Source organism: Pithys albifrons, chromosome 14 (assembly GCF_047495875.1).
Source record: "Pithys albifrons albifrons isolate INPA30051 chromosome 14, PitAlb_v1, whole genome shotgun sequence".
Taxonomy (NCBI): Eukaryota; Metazoa; Chordata; class Aves; order Passeriformes; family Thamnophilidae; genus Pithys; species Pithys albifrons.
In genome coordinates, this window is record NC_092471.1 from 10,707,074 (window position 1) to 10,727,712 (window position 20,639).

Here is a 20,639-nt window from a genome sequence, read left to right on the forward strand (position 1 = left end):
ATAAAGAATAGGAGCGAGACCTAGAGGAAGACTAGGATGGAGCAGCAGGAGCATTCAGCTGAAAAGTCTGGCACTCAGATTCTAGGTGATGTAGATTAGCGAGGTAAAAAAAATCACAGAATAAATGAAGATCAAAACCACCCTTTGATATTCCTGAAAAATGTTTTGCCTTTACAGTTTAGCTTTTGTTCATGTTCTAGTATTCAGGGATTCAGAAGCAGCATTTTCAAAAAATATGACCAGTTCTATCAGAACAAAATACTGAAATAACTGACTTTAATGCAGGGGTCTGCTAAGATCTGGGCACCAATAGTGAGTGTTGAGGATATACACTTATTAACATAGTTCTGAAGAGCCATTTTCTTCAGATTTGCTCCTTATTAACTGATTGAAATGATCTGTGCTGGGAAAAAAGTCATCCAAGTTGTATACATGCTGAAACAGTACTGAGAATGCTGGCATGCCATATAAACACCTCAACTGAACATCCTTTTCCTTCTAAATTCAGATTAACATCCTCCCAGTGAAGTATGAGATCAAAGTAATTAGTCAGAGCTTGGTGGTTTATTTGCCACAATATATAATCTTTTCAGCCCCAGCTGTCCTTCCCTCCCCCGGTTATGAATGCAGAATATTATGCTTAAGAAGGCGAAGGTGGTGAATAACAAACACAGAATGATTAATAAGAAGTAATACCATGAAAACTGATATTGGAATAAACGATTAAACCCTTTCTTAATCAACTCATTTATTACAGTGAATGCTTTCAAGTGAAAGCTTGTCATTTATGGTGGTGTTTGCGATGGACAGTTACACTATATGTTTACTCCAAGAGTACATGTTTTTACATCAGTAAATTAAGAAATGCTGATTTTGGGCAAGTTGTTGATTTTATTGTCAGAACAAATTTAGCTTTGAGAAATGATTTTATTAACCTATTTCATAAGTCCCTATCAACACACAATTTGCGAGCAACCCACATTCTCTTGATTTAAATGTCATTTGTAACTTAGCCAAAAAATCATTTAAGTGGAGATGGGCCAAATGCATATTTCATTTATGTTTATGCCATTCTGGAATAAACTCAGCAGTCTTGCAAGGATATACAATTGTTTCTGACTAAGTGAAAATAACCTTCCCTTATTGATATAATTCCAGATTAACATGCTTGACTTCAAGGGGATGTAATTATTTCAAAGGGTTTTCTGGTTATCAGCAACAATTTCGGAAGAAGATGATTGAGCAAATTTGTACAGTTACATTTCAGAATATGCATTCTTGGCATTTATTTCATGTCTGTGATTTACTGTGTATGTGAAAAACCTAAAAGGAGTGGATTTTGTGAAAAATTCCAATGAATAGGTTCACTTAAACCCCTACAAAACAAATCCTCCAAACAAGAAATGCTTCCAAAAGCTCTGTGTTGCAGATTGTCCACAATGTAACTTCACTTACCAGTGGGAAATTATACAAGAAAAATTATATGGTATCACTATCCTTAGAAAATGAGACTGTCCACTTTTTAAAATTCTTGCAGACATATTTATATGACATAATTTATTATGCTTTTTAGAATATTTACTGTCACACATTCACAATTTAACTGAAGATTCTCTCAGTCTATGGGGTAGGAACATATCTTGAGTTCCCAGAATGCTGAAACAATTGCAAAATTTTAAGAAATGTCCTGCAATATTTTCTTGTAGGTGCTGCAGCATGGAAGCACCTGCAGTGCTCATGGAAACAAATATTTATTTCTGCTTCTGTGAAAAAAGGCCCTTACCCAGCTGAATGTTGATGTCCCAAGAGAAATATGAAGAATAATTTTCGCTATGACATGTTTTTTCTTATCTATGACTTTGCAGAAGCCCATCCTCCAAGGCATTGGAACTACACTGTAGAGTGAGGTAAACCAAACCTTGTTTCTGGCAAGTAGCCAACCTACCAAGAAATAGGCTTTTAGGGCTATTTAAATCTACTTACAAATTTAGCATATTTGCTTTCAGCCCCAAAAAGTTTACCTTCTTAATTTAGTTTTAATTTAAAACTAAAGAATTTTATTTCTGTACTTGCCTGACCCCCTGCTGAAACTCATTTGCTAAGGGGTATTTGCATTTTTCAAAAGGGAATGAAAACTATCAAAACTCACCATTTCAGATTCAGTGAGACATTTTGTTACCAAGCAAAATCAGCAAAAACTTGAACACAACTACACAGCACATATTACATGGCCAGTAAAGTGATTATTTGTACAGCCTGAGACTGCAGATCCGGAGATGGCAGGGAGCAGACCTGCACCTGGCACCCTTCCCTGCACCTCAGGGATATCTAATGTGCTTATGGGTGCCCCAGGCAGTTGTTATATGTATCCAAGGAGCAGGGAGATGTGCTCCAGGCAACTCTGAGTTCCATGAAGCATCTCTCCTGCCAGCTGGTGTGCGGCAGAGGAGCGGGAGCGCTGCTGGCTGGAGGGGCTTGCTCATCCCCTGCAGGACTGGCCTGCAAGGAGAGGAGCCAGAGCAGAAGCCAAGGTGCCCAAGAACTGTAGGTCTTAAGAAAATTACTAGGCTGGTTTAAGCTTGGGTTTAACACAATGAAGCCAGTCACCCTGTTCTGCTTTACATGGAATAATTATGCATCTGTTGGACTCGAGACAATACAAAGGTCTGTCTGTCCCAGAATGGGGAACATGAAGGCTGAAGTTCCCCTTCCCACATTTGCAAACGCATAGGGTGCAGTGACATGTGAAATGCAACACAGACACACTTCTCTGTTTTGATTCTAGTAATAAAATCCCCAAGTGCTTTTGTGACAGCAGCATCAGACCCCATCATTTCACCCTGTGGATTTTGACCCCACATTCTTCATGCATGTGAATGAGAGACCACGGTCACCTGCAATGGAAACAAAGAACAGGCTCTTGCCATTTTTATGTGTTGTATTTTCCAGTTGTGAAGGACAGAGGAAAGGGCAGGGAGAAAATGAAATGCAAAATTAACCTGATCCTGGTTATTAGCTTATACAGTCCATAATGTTTTAGTATGTCACTTGAATGCCTAAAGATTTTTTCAAGTACAGCTGAAAAAGCTGATTAATTCAAGTATATTGTGGCAAAGGCCAATCCCTTCCTTGTGCTGTCTGTAAGTGTGGCTCACTGACTAGTCAAGAGTACCATTTATGTTTCTCCACGACTATCCATTTTTCTTTCTTAGCATAAACTAGAGATGTGAGGTGTCTTTTAGTCTTATTTCTTTTACCATGCTCTTGACATAAGAACTGAAAAACATTTTGAGAAATGTGTTGAAATGCAGTAGCTTCACCACAATACTGCTGTGGTGTAATTATTTACTGTGATGCTCTTCCATGATTTAGAACAGACTTAGATATAAACAGAATATCTATTTTTTTCCACTTGTTCAAGCAAATCAGCCTGAATGCTGGACTAAAAGAAAGCACTTAAACTTCTGATTAACTTCTTAGAAGATGTACCTCAGAGTGGCACTTTCTAAAGCAGTTTGTAATCTTCACATAAGTCCTTCTACATATTTACACGACATCTCCTGGGAAAAAAATCAAGTGTGGTTTTGCATTTATATGATACACCTTAAAATAATCATGTGAATGGAAGATCTACTCCATACTGTGCAATTCAGAATTACCTGACCCATCCAGCATATCCGATACAATCCTGGTACAAGAAAATAAGTTATCTGTCTCTACAATGTGTATAAAAGTGACAACACATGAAAACCAGGTGTCTACCTGAGTGATGTCCATTCCAGAGTCACAGCTCAGTGGTTGGGTTGATGTGAGGCCATTTGAACCTATTATTGTTGTGATCACACCGTTCTCATCAATTTTCCGAATCATAGTACCATCAACGAAGTAAATAAATCCGTGCTTATCTACAGTGATACCTGGAAAAAGGGGAAAGGTAAAAGAGAGTGTTAGTACTAGTGTTATATTGATTAAAAAGTATGAGCTTAAAACTTTTCGTCTCCTCTTAGAGTTTGAAATTCTACTGATTCAAAAGAGCATGACTTTCCCCCACCCTCCCATTACTATTTGAAGCTTATACAAACCGTGTATGGAAAGATCAGACCCATATTTTAGGCTGATGTGCACTTAAATAGGAAGAGAGAAGATATGATGATTAAACAAACAAAAAAAAAACACACCAAAAAACCCAGCAGAGGCTTTGCTTGTAATGTAATTATACATACATAGAATAAGGTTCTTCAATAACTCCATATCTATCACAAAGTGGGCAAGCCTGGCTTTTCTAAAAACTTACCTTGCAGTTCATTGTTCTTCATTTTCATTTCACTTTCTTAACTGTCATGCAGAGCCAATATTTTTAATTATGGCACTGTCTGAACAATCAGAGTACCTGAGCAAGGAAGAAGCACCCACAGAAAGTGAAAGAGACTTCTGACCAGACATGGGCTATACATACAAATGATGCAAACCAGGTTGTGCTCAGCAGGCAGAAGGAACACCTGTGCTGCAGAATGTATTGCAGTACAGTGCTGCCCAAGACAATGGTCAGGTTCTGGAACCAGACTCATGACAACCATGGTCACCAGCAGGAGCTAGGGCAGTTCTCCTACCCCTGAGTCTCTAATAGCTCTTGCCCCACTGCACTGCACAGGAGGGCTGGACCTGAAACGAATGAGAGGGCTCTGCACAGGAAGGTTGTGGTCCTCTGTATTTCACTGGGGAAACTGAGGATCAGAAGGTTTGTTGTCTTCCCCCAGCAGCTTGTGATACAGCCATGTCAAAACTCACACCCAACCTTGTTCTCTCCCTGTCTAAGAGCTTCCCCGCAGTTCTTCCTGCATTCAATTTGAACTGTAAGATCTTTCTTCCCTCAAATATTGAAAATATAGCTAGAAGAGCACTTCTATTCATGTTAAGTTTGTGAAACCCTTTCTACCAAAACCACTCAATTTCTTGCTTTAAACTACTTCATAATAATTTCCCATTTAAAGTTGCATAACTTTGCAATTATAGCAGCTGCTGTGCACAGCCAAGCTATTTTAATAATGAATTTATGTTCTGCTGCACAAAAATGAAAGGCAGAGGACTTGAACAGATGGTTTGGACAGTGGCTTTTATGGTTCTTGATTTTTGCCCCCTGCATTTAGCACAACTGAAGTCTGCATGTACTCTGAGTTTACAAAATACTTGTCTACACGCCAGTTTAGGATCTCACACAGCAAGTCCACATGCCATTAAAAAAGAAAAAAAATCCCAAACTGAATTTCTGCACTTCTTAGCCCCATTTTGTTATACCTAATTGATTTTTTTTAATATATAGAAGCAATTATAATTGAGAGAAAGGGAGATTAAGCAGTCTGGGGAGCAGGGGCAGGACCAGGAAGCCCTGATGTGGAACATCCATCTCCCATGGGACTGGGAAAAGGGGGGACAGTCTTCTCAGGCTCCTAAATAAATCTTCACCTGGCAGCTGGAAATGCCTGGGGATTGAGTTTAAGTTGCACAAAAAACTAAGTGTAATACACTTTCCCTTACAGTGTTAACACCCAGGGGCCGTTCCTAAGACAAATTGCCCATGACTGCTTTCTGTGGTGCCCCTCACCACAGGAGATGTTCAGGCACCTTGCAAATGTCTGAGGGTATGATCACAAAGTTCTGAGGGGTATCATCACATAAAAACCCCCAAACCCACAGCAGTTTAGTGTCTAGCACTCCCTAATATGTCCAGCTGTCAGGTTATCTATCTGCACAGTGTTGGGAGTAGAAACAAATTCTTTTAAAGTTCAATGTATCCATCTGGCTGTGAACTGCCATTAGAAGAGGGGTATTCACCATTCTGCCCATCCAAAAGTGCCCCTGGACTACTGCAGTGCCCAAGGTACAGGGCTAGGCTACATCTCTTCATTATGTGAGTGGTTGATGACTGAAATATCTGGTTCTCCAGGACATATGTCATCTGGGGAACAGAAACCACCTAGTGGGGGCTGGATGGGTCAGCTGGGGGAATCTGGAAGGTTAGAAAAAGGCTATGGGAAGAGGAGACAGTGTCAGGGCCTGACTCCCTGCCAGCCTGCGAGCTCATAGATTGTGACTCCTTGGTACTGACTCCCTCAGAAGATCTTCGTTCTTTAATTAGAAATAAACGGTGCTTTTGAAACTCCAGAACAACTGACAAGCTCGTGGCTGTCATCTGCTTCAGAGAAGTGCAAACCTGAAAGGCTGAAGGTTTGAAGGTGAGCTGAGGTAAAGAGTGCATCTGAGCAGCTAAGGGATTTGTTCTGGCATCCGGGGGCTGATCTGGGTGCTCCAGTTTAGGGGAGGAATGGTCCTTTGTACCTCTGATTTTCCCTCATTCCCACTAAAGAGACTTTGCACTGCAGGAGCTGTGCACACAAAAGGCTGGAATTAGGGCTGGAGCCAAGGGCCAGCTGCCTCTTCTCAAACAAGGTGTGCACAGCACACTGCAAAATTGCTTTTGATACAATGGAGTTTCTAAAATAACCACCCTAAAACCCCAACCAAAGCAAAAAGAAACCCAGCTTGGTTACTAATGACCATATAGACAGTTAATAGAGAAATCTGTTGAGGTTTTTCCAATTGTTATACTGAGGGAATGCACACAGCAGAAGCCAACAGACCAAACCCCACTGGAAGGGCTGCACCTGCTGTGGTACATCTAGAGGTCTGCAAAGGTTTTCATGGCAATCATTCCCAGAGGTCCAAGCCACGATCTGCAGATCAGTTTGTACATGGATAAATTTTCTCTTCAGAAAATGAGAGGGGCTGTGTTTGACTCCGCTACCACAGTCTGGGGACACAGAGCAGGTGGAGCTGGGCTCTGAGGCACCTACTGCTGCTCCTGTTGGGATGCTCAGAGGTTCCCATTCCTGCCTGGGTTTAGTCCTGCCCTGAGTACCTTTATGCTGTAAAGCTGAAGCATGCAAAGGGTTTGTTAGTAAATGGCAAAGTTGCTAGGAAATTGTTCTGGGCTATTTTCTTCAGGGATGTGTGAAGATTGGAAAGAAAGGTCTCTTCAGTCCCAGCCTTCTCCCACTTTCTTGAGAAGAAAATCCATGCTGGGTTGCTATGGCAGAGAGGGTGTGAGGAGCAAGGCCCACTGTATGTGATTGCTGTGGTGCTGGGCATGTTTTAACCTCACTGTTATTTCATCATGTAGTGGTATTAGATGGGGTTTGATTTTCTTCCCAGTGCAGTTCTCAGGCTGAAATGAGAAATCTGATGCGGGTGGGAAGGGCAGCACATGTGCTGTGTCTGAGCCTGTCTTTGTGGAGGGGAGGTGCTGTGCTTCTCAGCTGGATCAGGTCCATGCCACGGATAACACAAGGCCTGAATCTATCACTAGGGCAAGTGCATCTTCTGTTTTGCGCAATTTCCCTGAGAACAGATGGCTGTGTTGGCTGCAAACCATCCATTATATAAAAATCAAAAATTATGCTGCAATGAAATAAAGCTACTCAGCTGTGTTGCTGAATGGATTTCAAACACTAACTGTATAAGAAAACCAAGGATCTCTTAATGTTATCGGAGTCCATTTAGCTCTCCAGCCATTGTGCTAAAGCAATTGTCTGCAAGGGAAGCACATATGCCAGTGGGATGGCATAAACAAACTCATGCCTTCAGTATTTGCACTAAATTCCTGGTATTTCCTAACAAGCCAGCTCCTTCAAGTACCAGTGTATAGATGTTCAACAATGACCTACTGCTTCCAGAGCTTATGACCCTATAGTAAAACAACAGGACTTTATCAACTTGAAAAAATTACTTATGCATTTAAGTTTCGTTGACAAATACATAAAGAATCCATTGAAAAAACCCCAGAGATTTGTGACTAAACTGTCCCAATTATTCATTAGAGTTGGATTCATTAATGCTCCTGTCACATCTTGCATGATGCTTCACATAATCTGTACTCCAAGAGCTTATTTTTAATCCTTTTCTGACGTACAGTGTAACACGGGATCAAATAACACACAGCCCTGCAATTGTGCTTTAATCACCCAGGAACTGGGGGAGGAAACACACACATGCTGAGACCAATGAATGGCATTGAGTACAAGTAGGAACACTGCTCACTCCACAAGTGAGGAAAACAGGTAATTTTTAGGTATATTTTTTTCTTCTTCATAGAGAAGAAGGTGGAGTTTGTATTGGGCTCTCAGTTTGATTCTGTTTTTATTTGAGGAACCTTAGCACTAAACTTGATGCCCAAGTGATGGTGTCTTTGGGCACTAAAGTGATCTATTGCACAAACGACAGACCTACCTTGCTTGCATATAGATTCCTCATTAAACACTGATGTCTGGGTAAGGACTAAATAAATTTGTGCCAGGATTTAGTCTTGTTTGACTCAGAGCTAAGTACCAATCTTGTTTTCTCAGTAACATGCTGAAGGACTGGTTTTAGTAATGTTTAGTCACAGAGACTGTCCTACACATGACAAGATTGTGCCTGAGTGAAACCAGTAGCTCTTATAAAGATCTGTCTCCAGTGGATTTACATGCAGACATCTTGGAAAAATATTTATAATACTCAGAGGTCTTTTAATCAGTACTATTTGAATTCTGTTAACTAACAATAAAAATTAACTGCTGCTAGTGCAGTCATACATGGCTACTAAGTATTATCACTAGAAAGACTCTGCAGAAAGTTTTGTTTTAAATGTTTTCTCAAAAAAATAGTACTTATTAGATGGGCTGGGTACACCCACAATAAACACAGAGGGCCGACTATATAACCTCCTCTGCTACATGATCTTCGGAGTGCTTTTGGTTAAAGGGTTATTTCCTTGACAAATATGCCCTAGTGCACATATGTACACCATTATAAATGCAAATAGCAACAGAAAGAAAACTGATTGCTTTTTGTGTAGTTCTCAGAGGTATAAATTCAAAATATATATGATCTTTTAGTATAGAAATTTTGGCATTTCAACATTAATGGAGCTAAGCTTATAGTGCTAAAATATGGATTAAAAGTAATACAGTAAATTCCCCATTGAGACATTTTCTTTTTTTTTTTTTTCACCATATCCCACACTTGCATTGTAAGAGAATCTTTTTGGGAACAATACTTGTCTAACACATTGATGAAGAGCAGCCTGAACCATTTGTTGCCCACTTCTGGAAATTCTACTTTACATTTTTTTCTCAGCTAAAAATTTGCAAATGAGCATTCTTCATTGAAAACTTGTATTTAAACTTCTGAAGAATGTGTAAAACAACATCTAAAACTACCGGTGAGGACGGATAAAAAAGAATTCCACCTTCTGCTGAAGAACAACTGTATTTAGAAGGAACTTGCAATTCTCATAAAACTTTTAATAGGAAGAAGTGAATCAAATTGGTTAATTATCATTTTATGGTGGTAAAAGGGCAAATTACATGCCATCCATTTCTAAACTTCTAAATGTCTTTGGTGCTTTTAATTAAAGCTGCCATCTAGGAACTAAAGCAATTTTACGCAATTAGTTATTTATAGGTTACCATAATACACCACTCAAAATATGATTCAAGTGATTTGCAGTCTCTTGCCTTGTGATCTTTGTCATCTTTACTTCATTACTGTCTCAGTACTAGCTGCAAAATATTCAGTAGTTCTTTGTCAGCTGGAACACGACTTCAGTACTTGCACTTGAGTGTTGTTCTCTTTAGATGCAGAGCAGCAGATTTGGAGCAAACAGCATTTTTAACTACTGACTGCGAGTGGAAATGTTCAGCTTCCAGCCCGAGATGTGATAATTGGGGTCATTCTTACTGCTGACATGGGTGAGCAAAAAAGTGAATAATTTATGAATTCAGAGGAAGGTTGGATAAAATTTAGGAAAGTTTGCTGTCCAAAAAGTTTACAATGTTCTGCAAGATTCCCACATTTTGGAAATCATAGGTAGCTCAGACTACTAAGAGAAAAAATAAGGAATAAATTTTGCTGAATCAAAAACGGCATGAGATTTTTTTTTTTTCTGATTCTACAATGCATATATGACAATGACGTGAGCCTGCAAATCCCCTTGGCTTGTCTACTACAAACTTTATATTTCACTAATGAAATATCTCACCCCATTTTACTTCCCTTTTCAAATTGTATGGAAGGGTTGAAAAGATCTTAGAAATTTAGAGAATGGCAAAGGTTGCTGGACAATCAATACCTTTGACATGGGGGGTTTGTTTGCACAAAAAGCTAGATTATGAATTTGGTGTGCTTCCTACTGAAGGTAAGAGGAATCTTCTAGTTTAGCAGGAGCAATCCTAAATGGGCTACTGTCATTTGACAAACTAAAGGTTTAATCCAAGCAGTTGTTCTAACAGATTTACTTACTTTAGAAAGTATTGCTGAGTATGGTGAGTAACAAGACTGATTATTTCAGGATGTGAGATAATGGGGAGAACTCATCTTCAAAATCATGGTTTTTTAAAGTAATATTTCCTTAGTAAAGCAATTGCAAGCAAAATAAATAAAACTACACTGCAGAACAGACTTTTATACCATGGGTATGAGTGAAAAAGTTCTTTGCTACAGCTGTGTATAAAGTATTTTTGTGCATGGGATATAAAAGTTACTCTAACCTTTTACATTTCCCTGGTGCTTGCTTTGAGGTCACTGCACTGTAGTGAGGTCACTGCACTGCATCCAAGTACTCTGTACTCAATGTGCAGTCTGCAGTTTCTCAAGGCATTGATTGTACACATGACTTGCACACAGTGTGTGCATCTGTCTGCTGGAGTTTAATCTGGACACAGGAGTCAAAAAGCAGATACTGCAGGACTTTAAATTTAGTTTCAATCTTTAGCTTTAGTCCTTGGGCTTTCAAAAGTTGTAAATCATTTCTGATGTTTGGGGTGCAATCACTGGAAGGTCTTGCTGTTTTCACCAAAGTTCCATGGTTTGATTTTGCCCCCAGCAGTCCTGTGTGAGTGCTCTGAGTTGGGCACAAATACAAGGTGATTGAAATCGGATGTTAATCAGACACTTCTCTTATTGTGCTGACTGAGAGACACTATAGCTCAGCAAAACTGTGGTAACTTGATTGTCTCAGCCTCTCACTGCCTCTGTCAATTAAGCTTAGAAAGTCAAACCTATTTACACATCTAAAGCCCTCTGATTTCAGAAGGGCAGTGTAGGTAAGCGTTTAATGGTGCTGATTCAAGAATTGGCTTTGCAGTGCTAAGTACAACTCCCAGGTACTTCCACTCATTTTAGTGCTTCTTACTGCTCCAATATTAAATGACTAATCTACTTAAAATCAGGACACTCTCCCTTAGTGCCTTATCATAAATACTAATCAGATTGTTTAAATGATAATCTTGGTGACTAGATGCGCCGTAAATATTTTTTATTAAAAAATCCCCAAACTCTCCAAACAGAATTCCCCACCCCAAAATTAAAATCTGTTACTTGGTACAGTTCAAGTGATTGGAATTCAGTCAATGATTAATATCTTATGAAGTTACTTCTTCATCTTCGATATCTTCTTGTGTAATAAATGTGTTCAGCTTGTCACTGATCTTATTTTATATCTCCACCTTGTATCATTTCACATTCTGCTTAAGTACTTGGTCATCTATTACATGACTCATTAGTCTGAGATCTCTACAGAATTAAAGAAAGTTGCAGTAAAAATAATATATTGAAGTTCAAATTTCAACTACATCAGCCATGCATGTTTAAAAACACCTTTCAAAGTCAGCTCAACATACAATAGTGCAAAATTAATGTTCACTAAGCCCCATCTCTAGTCCTTCACAGAGCATTGGGAACAGACTGAACAAAGCTACGTGTGATTGTTACCTGCAAAATGAAAGTTGTGGAAAGATCAAATCATAATTGATTAGTGTGACTTCCTGATGTTTTCCTGTCTGGCATTTAATTCCTCGTCACTAGGCAAAGGCAGTCTTCCCAAATAAAGATAATGAGAAATAAGAGTTGATGAAAGACTTAAATCAATAAATAACAATCTAGGACTCTCCTCAAACCTCCCTGCATGCCCAATGAAGTAGAAAAATAGGTGTGAATTCAGAAAAGTTAAAACACCATTTGAAGAAACTTTCACTCAGAAAAATAAATAAGAAAGAGAATTTGAATTTCTGCTTATTAACACACTTCTGAGAATGTTACCAAACAGATTAAGTTTCACAAGTGTTACATAGTAGATATTTATTATCAATTTTGCAAATGGATAAATTGAGTCCTCAAGATAAGTCCTTATTCCGAGTCACAAACAACCAGCAGCAAAAATTACAGCACAACATTAAGATGTAACTAACTAAGGTCAGACAGCCACTAAATGGAATTCTTTTCGAGATACTACTTTTCTACCAAGTAAGAGGGAATATTTTTTTTTCCATTTCTAATGAGGAGAAAAAAAGAATACTCAGGACAAAAATAAGAAGGCAAATGAAGAAAAAAAAGCTAAAAATATTTCTATATCAGCTAAAAAAATGAATACTAATTTTGTCTGGTCATTGAGTAATGCAAGTGATTATATTTAATAATATATCTTGGCAATTACACTGCATTATCAGGGACCTACTGTTGCATTGCAAAAATCTCAGAGGTAAGAAATTAGAAGCAATGAATTTATTTCTGTGGTTAAATACTACATACCACTGTGTGTCTGTGTGTCCAAAGATTTTTAAACACAGTTAAGTTTTTGTCAAAATTTTCTGTGTTGTATTAAAAATAGTTGTGTGTATCCTGTTTGAATGCTAGTTCAAGAGAAATGTGACATCTTCTGACTTAACAATTATTCCAAGAATAGGCAAAATAAGTGATCCAAAGGAATCTCTAAACCTCTATTTCAGCCTGTGAGGCATTTATGTTTCTTAATAAATAATAGATCTATGGGTACCAGGCAAATACTTCCTACTACTTTCCCAGGTTGTTCAACCTCAGAGTTTAGAGGAAAACAAGGGCATGTACCTATAGGGCTGTCACAGTAACACACTGATCACACTGTGCTGGTGGCAACAGGGTGATGCTGCAGTTTGTTAGACCCTGTATAAACAGGGCATGTGGCACTCTAAACCTCCTCCACATTAAAATAAAAAACTTAACAAATCTGACTATTTCAAACAGATGTAATTTAGAATAGATACATAAATCCAAAGCAGCTGAGAGTCATTACCTGAATGTGCCAATATGGGAGTCATTGTCTACTGACAGTTTATTTTTAATAACTGCTGGCTGCCCCAGAACTACTGACTCACAGATTTATTCGTCTGAATTTCTTTATGACTAGAACTTTCTGTTAGGGAAGTCAGCTGTGGGCATCTCTAAAGTAAACAGCATCTCAAAAATTTTCATCAACATATTCTCTCAATAAGAAAATAAGATGGAACAACCAATTGTATTGCAATTGGACATAATCAATTGTAATCAGCAATAAAACATTGATCACTTCCACAGAATCACCCTCTGCTAAAGGATCTCAAAAACCTTTGTTTATTACTATTTTTAGAATAAATTCATTACATTAATTAGCTGTCTGAAGATTAACATTTATTTGCACTTCCCTCACACTTACCTTCTATCATTAAAGACACGTTAAAGTCACTCTATAATTACAATATGTCTCTTGCTAAGCCTTAAAACAGGATTATTTGCTTGTCTTAGAAGTATTTCTGCTGGATATACATTCTAATTTTCTGTTGATGTACAGGTCTCATTTAGTAGCTCACGCAGAATAATCCAGCCCCTTCCTTAGGGCCAGTCCCGAGGTGGGAGCAGTGTCCTGTGGGGGAAGGATCCCAGCAGCCCATGCAGGGCTCTGCCTCGGAGCTGCTGAGTACCCTTTGTTCCAGGGATTTCAGTGGGAGCTGAGGGTGATCAGCTGCTTTAGAGCACCAAATCCAGAGACTATCACAGTCTTAACGCACACTGCAACGGGATTAATTGCGGCTTTGGTGGGGATTCAAGGCTTCACATGCATTTTGTCTGTGACAATGCTGGCTGTACTCTGACAGGATGGCTGCAGCAAAATGCTTATTTCATGTGCAGCAGGGGAGATGCTCATCTTTTTCAAAGGGTCTTAATAAGAAAGGACAAACTAGAGTTCCAAATAAACTCGATTTTGTTGGCTGTCTGGTTTCAACAGCCTTGACTTAATGAGTAAGCTCTGTTAACATTATAAGACTCACCTGAATGCATAAAAATCTACAAAATGGACTTTGAAACCATATAATTTGCTTAAGAGTTGGATATAATTAAATCCTGCCACCTTGCAATTGAAAGGTTATGAAAGAGGAGTGTTGTCACACAGGGAGGAGTACTCGGAGGATGCCAGGCTGGGGCTGCTGCCCATGCTGGTCCCTCATGAAGGGCTGGTTGTATTATAGATGTGAGTGAGCTTTATGAAATGGTTTGGCTTGCAATAGTTGGCTAAATAACTGCCATTGAACCAATTTTTGTTCATCCAGTCGCATCTGAATTCCTAAATAATGGAAAGAAATGACAGATGACTAACACTAAGTACTTCAGATATGCTCTTTTCTTACCTCTTGGGCTGTTGAGAGAGGCCTCGGCTGCTTTTCCGCCATCCCCACAGTGACTCTGGTCAAATGGAAGGCACTGATCCCCTGTTCCTGCCACCACATCTGCATTTTTGGCCAGATCCTTCGTTTCAGTGAGAGATTTTGCTTTGTAGACTTTTCTGGTGTTGGTATCTGATAAGTAAAGGGATTCTGACACTGGATCAACAGCCAAGTAATATTTATGTGCAGGGCTTGTACTAAAACAGAAGAGAAGAGCATCAAAGTCAACCTCTTTTTCTTTTCCATCTCTGTGGCAGCAAAGCAATTGAATTCTACTTATCTGTACTCATCTGCTCAGTGAAGAGGACAGAGGCATAAGTGAGAGCAGCTTTCATGTAGGTCATGCAAAGCACCACTGCTGAGAAGGAAGGAGCTTGTCCTGGCTGCAGAGCCTCACCAGCCAGCTATGGATGGGTCAGCAAGCTGGTGCAGAGACTGATACTGGGGGCCTTTGGCCATCAGTACCAAGCCACTCAGCATAGAGCTAACTGGAGTGACTTCAGCTTTATTACTATTTTTAGTAGTACTATCAATTACTACTATCAAAGGCAAGATCATTTTTCTATATCTGATAAGTCCTAGTACTCTTGGCACTGAAAACAAATCTATGAGTTGCAGCAAAGTGAATCACAGACTGTTCTGCATGGGCACAAATACCCACTCTTGGTTATTTTTATCTGTTTCTAAACCCTAGGAAATATAAAGGTGTGAAATATGGTGCCTTAATTCATGCCGACTGTATTGTCATGAGCAAGGCAGAAGGCCAAGTACTGTCAGTGCAACTAGGCATGAATTAATGCACCATAATTCATGCACTGTCAGTGCCTTATTGAGATTATAAAATGTTATATAAAAATATTTACATATGTTAATTAAATGGTGAGGATCATAAATTCTAACCAGAGAACTGGGCTGCATCTATTATCAAGTAAGAATTTTTGTTTCTTTTTCAGTGCAAAGTTAATTTACAGTTTGAAGAAATTGCCTAAGCACATGGCACTCCATGCTGGTGTCCTGAGCCTGCTGAGCCTGCAGTGGAGCCTGACTAAAAATCCAGATAGGAGGAGATCCTTTAAATCACAGTTGGTTACTGAAATGGTGGGAGAGAGGTACAGGCTGAGCATTTAGGTACTCAGATAGTATTTTCATCATTGCCATGTTTCTCTGAGGGGGAGACAGAGATTTCTGACATGTGGCTGGGCTCTAGATGGGACTTTCCTGCTCTGTAGATTAAAAAGATTGTCAAAAAATACCTTTTCTTTTTCTTTTCTTAAAGAGATAATTTATTGAGAGTGGTACAATTAAGTAACACGTAAGATTGGTGAAACACAGTTGTGGAATGAGTTTCTCCTCTCAGCTTTGCCAGGTCTGTTTGTGGTGGGTTTGACAGTGCTCAGTGATAGTCCCACAGCTGGGGAACAGATGTGAAACCCAGTCCAAGGAACCACAGGGAATGAGGGGGCAGTGGTGTGATGAAAGATGAGTAAGAGGATGAGCTAAAAGCAATTAATGCCAAAGTATGTATCACCACTATAAAATGTTGTTTGTAGAAAATATTGAGGATCATTTATGCTGTCTTGATCGAGGTCAGAAGAGACTGGCCAGTCAAAAGATGACTTTTATTTAAAACACTTTAATGAAAAAAGTTGCAAGGAGAATTCTAGATTTTATGTAAACATGTTGTTCAGTATGCAGAAACTGCAGAGAACCAGGGGTCACTATATACTCTCCTTGTAGACACATTTTCTGTCATCCTTGTCATTACATTTAATAGACCAGCTGTTAGAAAACTCTGCATGTTTATGCTTAAAGCCTTGCATACAAAATTCCTTACATTTAAAGAATATTCGTAAAAAATAAAGGACAAAACCTGCTATTTTTTCAGAAGACTGTAATCAGCCTAAATCTGAGTTGATTTAATTTAGCCTATTAAAAACAATATGAAATACACTAGGATTTGCATCTAATATTTTCAGAAGTAGTTATTACTATTCTGTGCTAAATTTTCCCCTATAACCTCAAAGTCCAGTTTTCATTTTTATCAGTTATTAAACAACTTTGTTATACCTTACTAAAATGCTGATGGGCAAGAACAGCAAACAGGGTAATTGCTTTTAAACAGTCAAAAATAAGACCAGTGGTATTCTCTATTTACTGGTCTCCAAACTCTTGCACTGGTAAAAAAAAATACTTTCCCCCCTGCTCTTTTGGAGACTAAGAGTTGTGTAGAGGTGCTGGATTTTGAAGCTAGACTGTCCCATCCATCTTTCAGTGGTTGCTTCTACATGTTTCTTTGAGCATTCTAGAAATTTCTACCATGACTATGATCTTTACAGCCCCACAGAAGTGCATACATTGGGACTGTCAAGTAATCCCCTATAACCTCAAACATTCAATTAACTACAAGTGATCTCCTCCAATTTTCCAAATTTCACATGGACAGAATAATGACAATTATTGTAATTAATAGGGCTGGAGTACTTGAGTATTGACACAACTTGATATAATTAAGGTTTAAGCTCTCTCAAGAAATTAGTACTAGTGAAGAGCTATTAAAAAAGTCTACTTTACAAAAGAAATTTTTAAATGTAGAAGCTGAATCATGTTATGAATGCATTTTTAGAGAGAATAAATTCAGTTTGCTTTTTTTTCTCCCCTTTAGTTTACAAAGATTCTGGTCAGTTTAAAGCAAATGGAAACAACTCTTCAGTTGAAAATAGAACCTTACACTTACCAGCTAGGAATTATTCTTTCTTTTTAAATTTTAATTGTAAAATATATGAGCTGTGACATAATCTGGTAAATAATCTGTAGTGTTCAAGAGCATTCCTGTGGCTAAAGCAAGTGATTCCAACCACTACTCTCCTGCTGCAAACACATGGCACTTCCTCCTATGCCATGAAGTTTTCAGTTTACTTTGTACTGGTGCTGGATTATTTACCTCATTTCATAGTGAAAAGCTAAGAAGTTTGTTTCTAAGGAGACGGAGTGTCTTGCTGTCTCTTTCTAGCATGCAACATCACTTCTGCAGCTGGATCGTTGTAACCAACTCCCTCACCGTCTGCCACAGAAGCCTCATGAACAATGTTTGTTCCTTTGGAGAAATCCCTACATTGCAATGCTAAAATGCCAGCTGGAAAGGCGGAAAGCCACTTGCTTTGTCTTTAGCTGGAGCAGCGAGGACTGAGCTGTGACACAACATCCTCAGTTCTGGGCTCTGCTGTGTGCACTCTGGCAGTTTTTAAAGCTTGTGGTATTCTAAAACCACTGAAGTCCTGCTTTGTGTCTCTGAAGCCTTTTTAACTATTTCTTTGTTGCTAAAACTCCAGTTTCCTTGGGTTACTGTATCTATGATCATCCAAACCCCATGTGAAATGAGTATGACAGCTATGAAATGCAGTCCCCAGTGTAGAGGTTTAACCCTTGCTTCTCTGCTTGGTGATCAACAAACTAGTTTTGAGAATGAGATTGCATTCCTTCAAAGGGAACAAATCAAACCTACAGTACTATAAACAAAGGTGAATTTGATTAACATTTCTATTTATTAACATATTTATTAAATTTAGAGTATTACTCTATATACAGACCTCTAAAAGGACTTTTTTTAAGACTGTTTCCTCAAACGTGGTTCACATATCCCTGTGATTTACTTACCTGTGTCTTGTGTCTCTATTCCTAGAAGAACAGATTGGTTCAGGTTTAAAAAAAAAGAAAAAGACAAGAAATGTTAGTTCTCAGCAGAACAGTACTCTTTGCCTGACTGCTCACAGAGCTGTATCCCACCAATAAAACACTGTTTTTCCTGTTATTCAGTATTATTGCTTTCTCTCACACTGTTTCCTTTGCATCACCTGCACATTGTCAAGTTAATTCTGAACAATCAGCACACAGAATCATCACTAGCAATATTAACTAGGTGGAGATTCATAGGTGTTAAGTAGGAGAAATTTCATGTACTAATGTCCGAAATCTTTCCTGCCTTCTCCTTTTGCCCTCAAATCAAAGGGAATGGGAAGCTGGAGTTGTAACTGCATGGGAGTCATTAACGGCAGCACAGGCTCAGGCTGGGGCAAGTTATGGCAATGCCAGGTTTGCTCCTGTCTGCTTAACCTCAGCCCCATCCTCTGCTACACGAGGAACAGTTTAATTGTATTAATTTTACACTTGGTAAGTCTATCTTCATGCCCTATGCTGTGACCTGACATGATACTCTGCATATTTGCTGTTCAATTATGGGGTTGTCTCCAAAAATATCCTTCATGGAATATTTCAGCTTTTGGAGAAAATGTAGGAAGAACCTTGTAGGAGGAAAAACCAGCTTTATTAATTCTGCAGTTTGCAGAAATTCATTATGCAAGACCTGTTCTAAAGGCCACTTAAGATGTCCTTTTTAACCGGTGACTTAAAGTAAATGTACATTTTCTGGTAAGTTAGTTTGACAGTGGAGGAGACACATGGCCACAAGATGTGGCTGCTTCTTACGTCCCAAGGGCTAAAAGCTCACTGTAGTTTCTTAGGCTTATCTCAGCCAGGATTATGTACCCCACTCAAGAGAAAGGTAATTAGTTTTTTACCTTAATTCTAATATGCTGATAGAGTTTCCAGAGGGAAAGATCCGCCTGACGTAGTTGAAGTCCCCAACATAGACACTGCCATCGGGCCCCGACGCCAGGGCCACTGGGGCAAAGAGTTTGCTGCTGAGCGCGAGCCCGTTGCAGCTGGAGCAAGAGACACTCCTCTGGTGCCCATTGCCCATCACAGTGGAGATGACTGGAGGCTGCTGGGAAATAAACATGTTTTCCCCATTTCCTTTGTGCACAATTCCTAAAGGGAGGGGAGGGAAGAACACAGTGACAAAAAAAGGTGCATGTATAGCATTTAAACTATTCAGCAGTTTTGGATTCTGAAATCCTCTAGAAAACCAGATTGCCAAAATAGCAACAAACATCTCATCTTTTAAAGACTGTCACAGGGTTCCACTAATCTCTTCCAATTTCGTTCATCCCAAGCTTCACAGTCACCATTTTGTTCATTAGTGGCTAGTGGCTATTTTAAAAGCCAACATCATGAGGAGAACTCATGGTTGGTTAATGCTCTAACAAATTGACTGTTAATTGCAGTGCTATCTGATTTCTTGGGGATTACTACTTTAATATTCATTTTATTCATAAATTTTTATTAGGTAGCAGAGGAATTTCTTAGGCAGCTTGAATATTTAATTAAAGGAGATTAATAGCAGGACTACTATGCATTTTTCACAGAAGAGCACCAAGTGGCAGTACAAAATCAATATTCAAATTTAAATGTGAGTCCTTCATGGTATATGAAAATGGTGCCAAGTGCAGCAAAGCCAAGTTAAGAGTCAAGGAGCAATTCTGAGGCACAAGTCAATGTTTTAGCAGCAAGATTATATTAAGTTCTTCCATAAAGTCCAAAACATCTTTCCAGTGTGTCAGTAATTTAGCACTGCTCTGCAGCATATGTCATTATAAGTCTTCCCAATTACTAAGCTGGTCATATCAGAACCAGTACAAAGATGTGTTTTCTCAAGCTGATAGTTGTAGTGGTTATTTTAAGTAACAATGTGGTAATTTATTTAAGAAGTATCTTTAAAATGACATATAATTGCCAGAATTTGGGTATTGCTGAATTGAAGATAAATAGTCTTTCAGACCTCAGTCCAAAATCTCTTATTTCCCTTGAGGAGCCAGTACTTTATGAGAAAAGTGGTACAATTAAAGGAATAAGCACGAGGGAATTTATTTTTGGAGGACTCAAGCTGGAAAATGAGCATATTCTAGACATTGCAGGAAGTACATGTTGAGACATGTCTGAGTTTTCCCAAAGCACAGCAAATGTATTTATGCATTTTCTCTGCCAACTTTTGTTTAAACTAATTTTTGTGGCTTTCAGGTAAATTTGAAACTAAAATTCACCTCAGAAATTACTGACCATTACTATAGCTATTTTGAGAGGAATTATATTCAAAAAAATTATTTCTGAATTTCTGTTGGCTTAAAAAAAAAGCATCCTGAAAATATGCCAGTGAAATGAATTGCAATATTCTCCCTTTGTACTGGATAAAAATCCTAT

At 38.7% G+C, this 20,639-nt stretch overlaps 1 protein-coding gene across 2 annotated transcripts in view; it reads right to left on the reverse strand.

Moving 5' to 3' along the window:
* TENM1 (teneurin transmembrane protein 1) overlaps positions 1-20,639 on the reverse strand; it is a 238,049-nt gene that overhangs the window by 44,739 nt on the left and 172,671 nt on the right. For both annotated transcript variants that reach the window (XM_071569594.1, XM_071569595.1), the window contains 4 exons: positions 19,121-19,370; positions 18,201-18,221; positions 14,511-14,743; positions 3,763-3,917 (listed from right to left, as the gene is read on the reverse strand). In XM_071569594.1, coding sequence (XP_071425695.1) covers positions 3,763-3,917; positions 14,511-14,743; positions 18,201-18,221; positions 19,121-19,370 — 659 coding nt within the window. The remainder of the gene's footprint in view (positions 1-3,762; positions 3,918-14,510; positions 14,744-18,200; positions 18,222-19,120; positions 19,371-20,639) is intronic.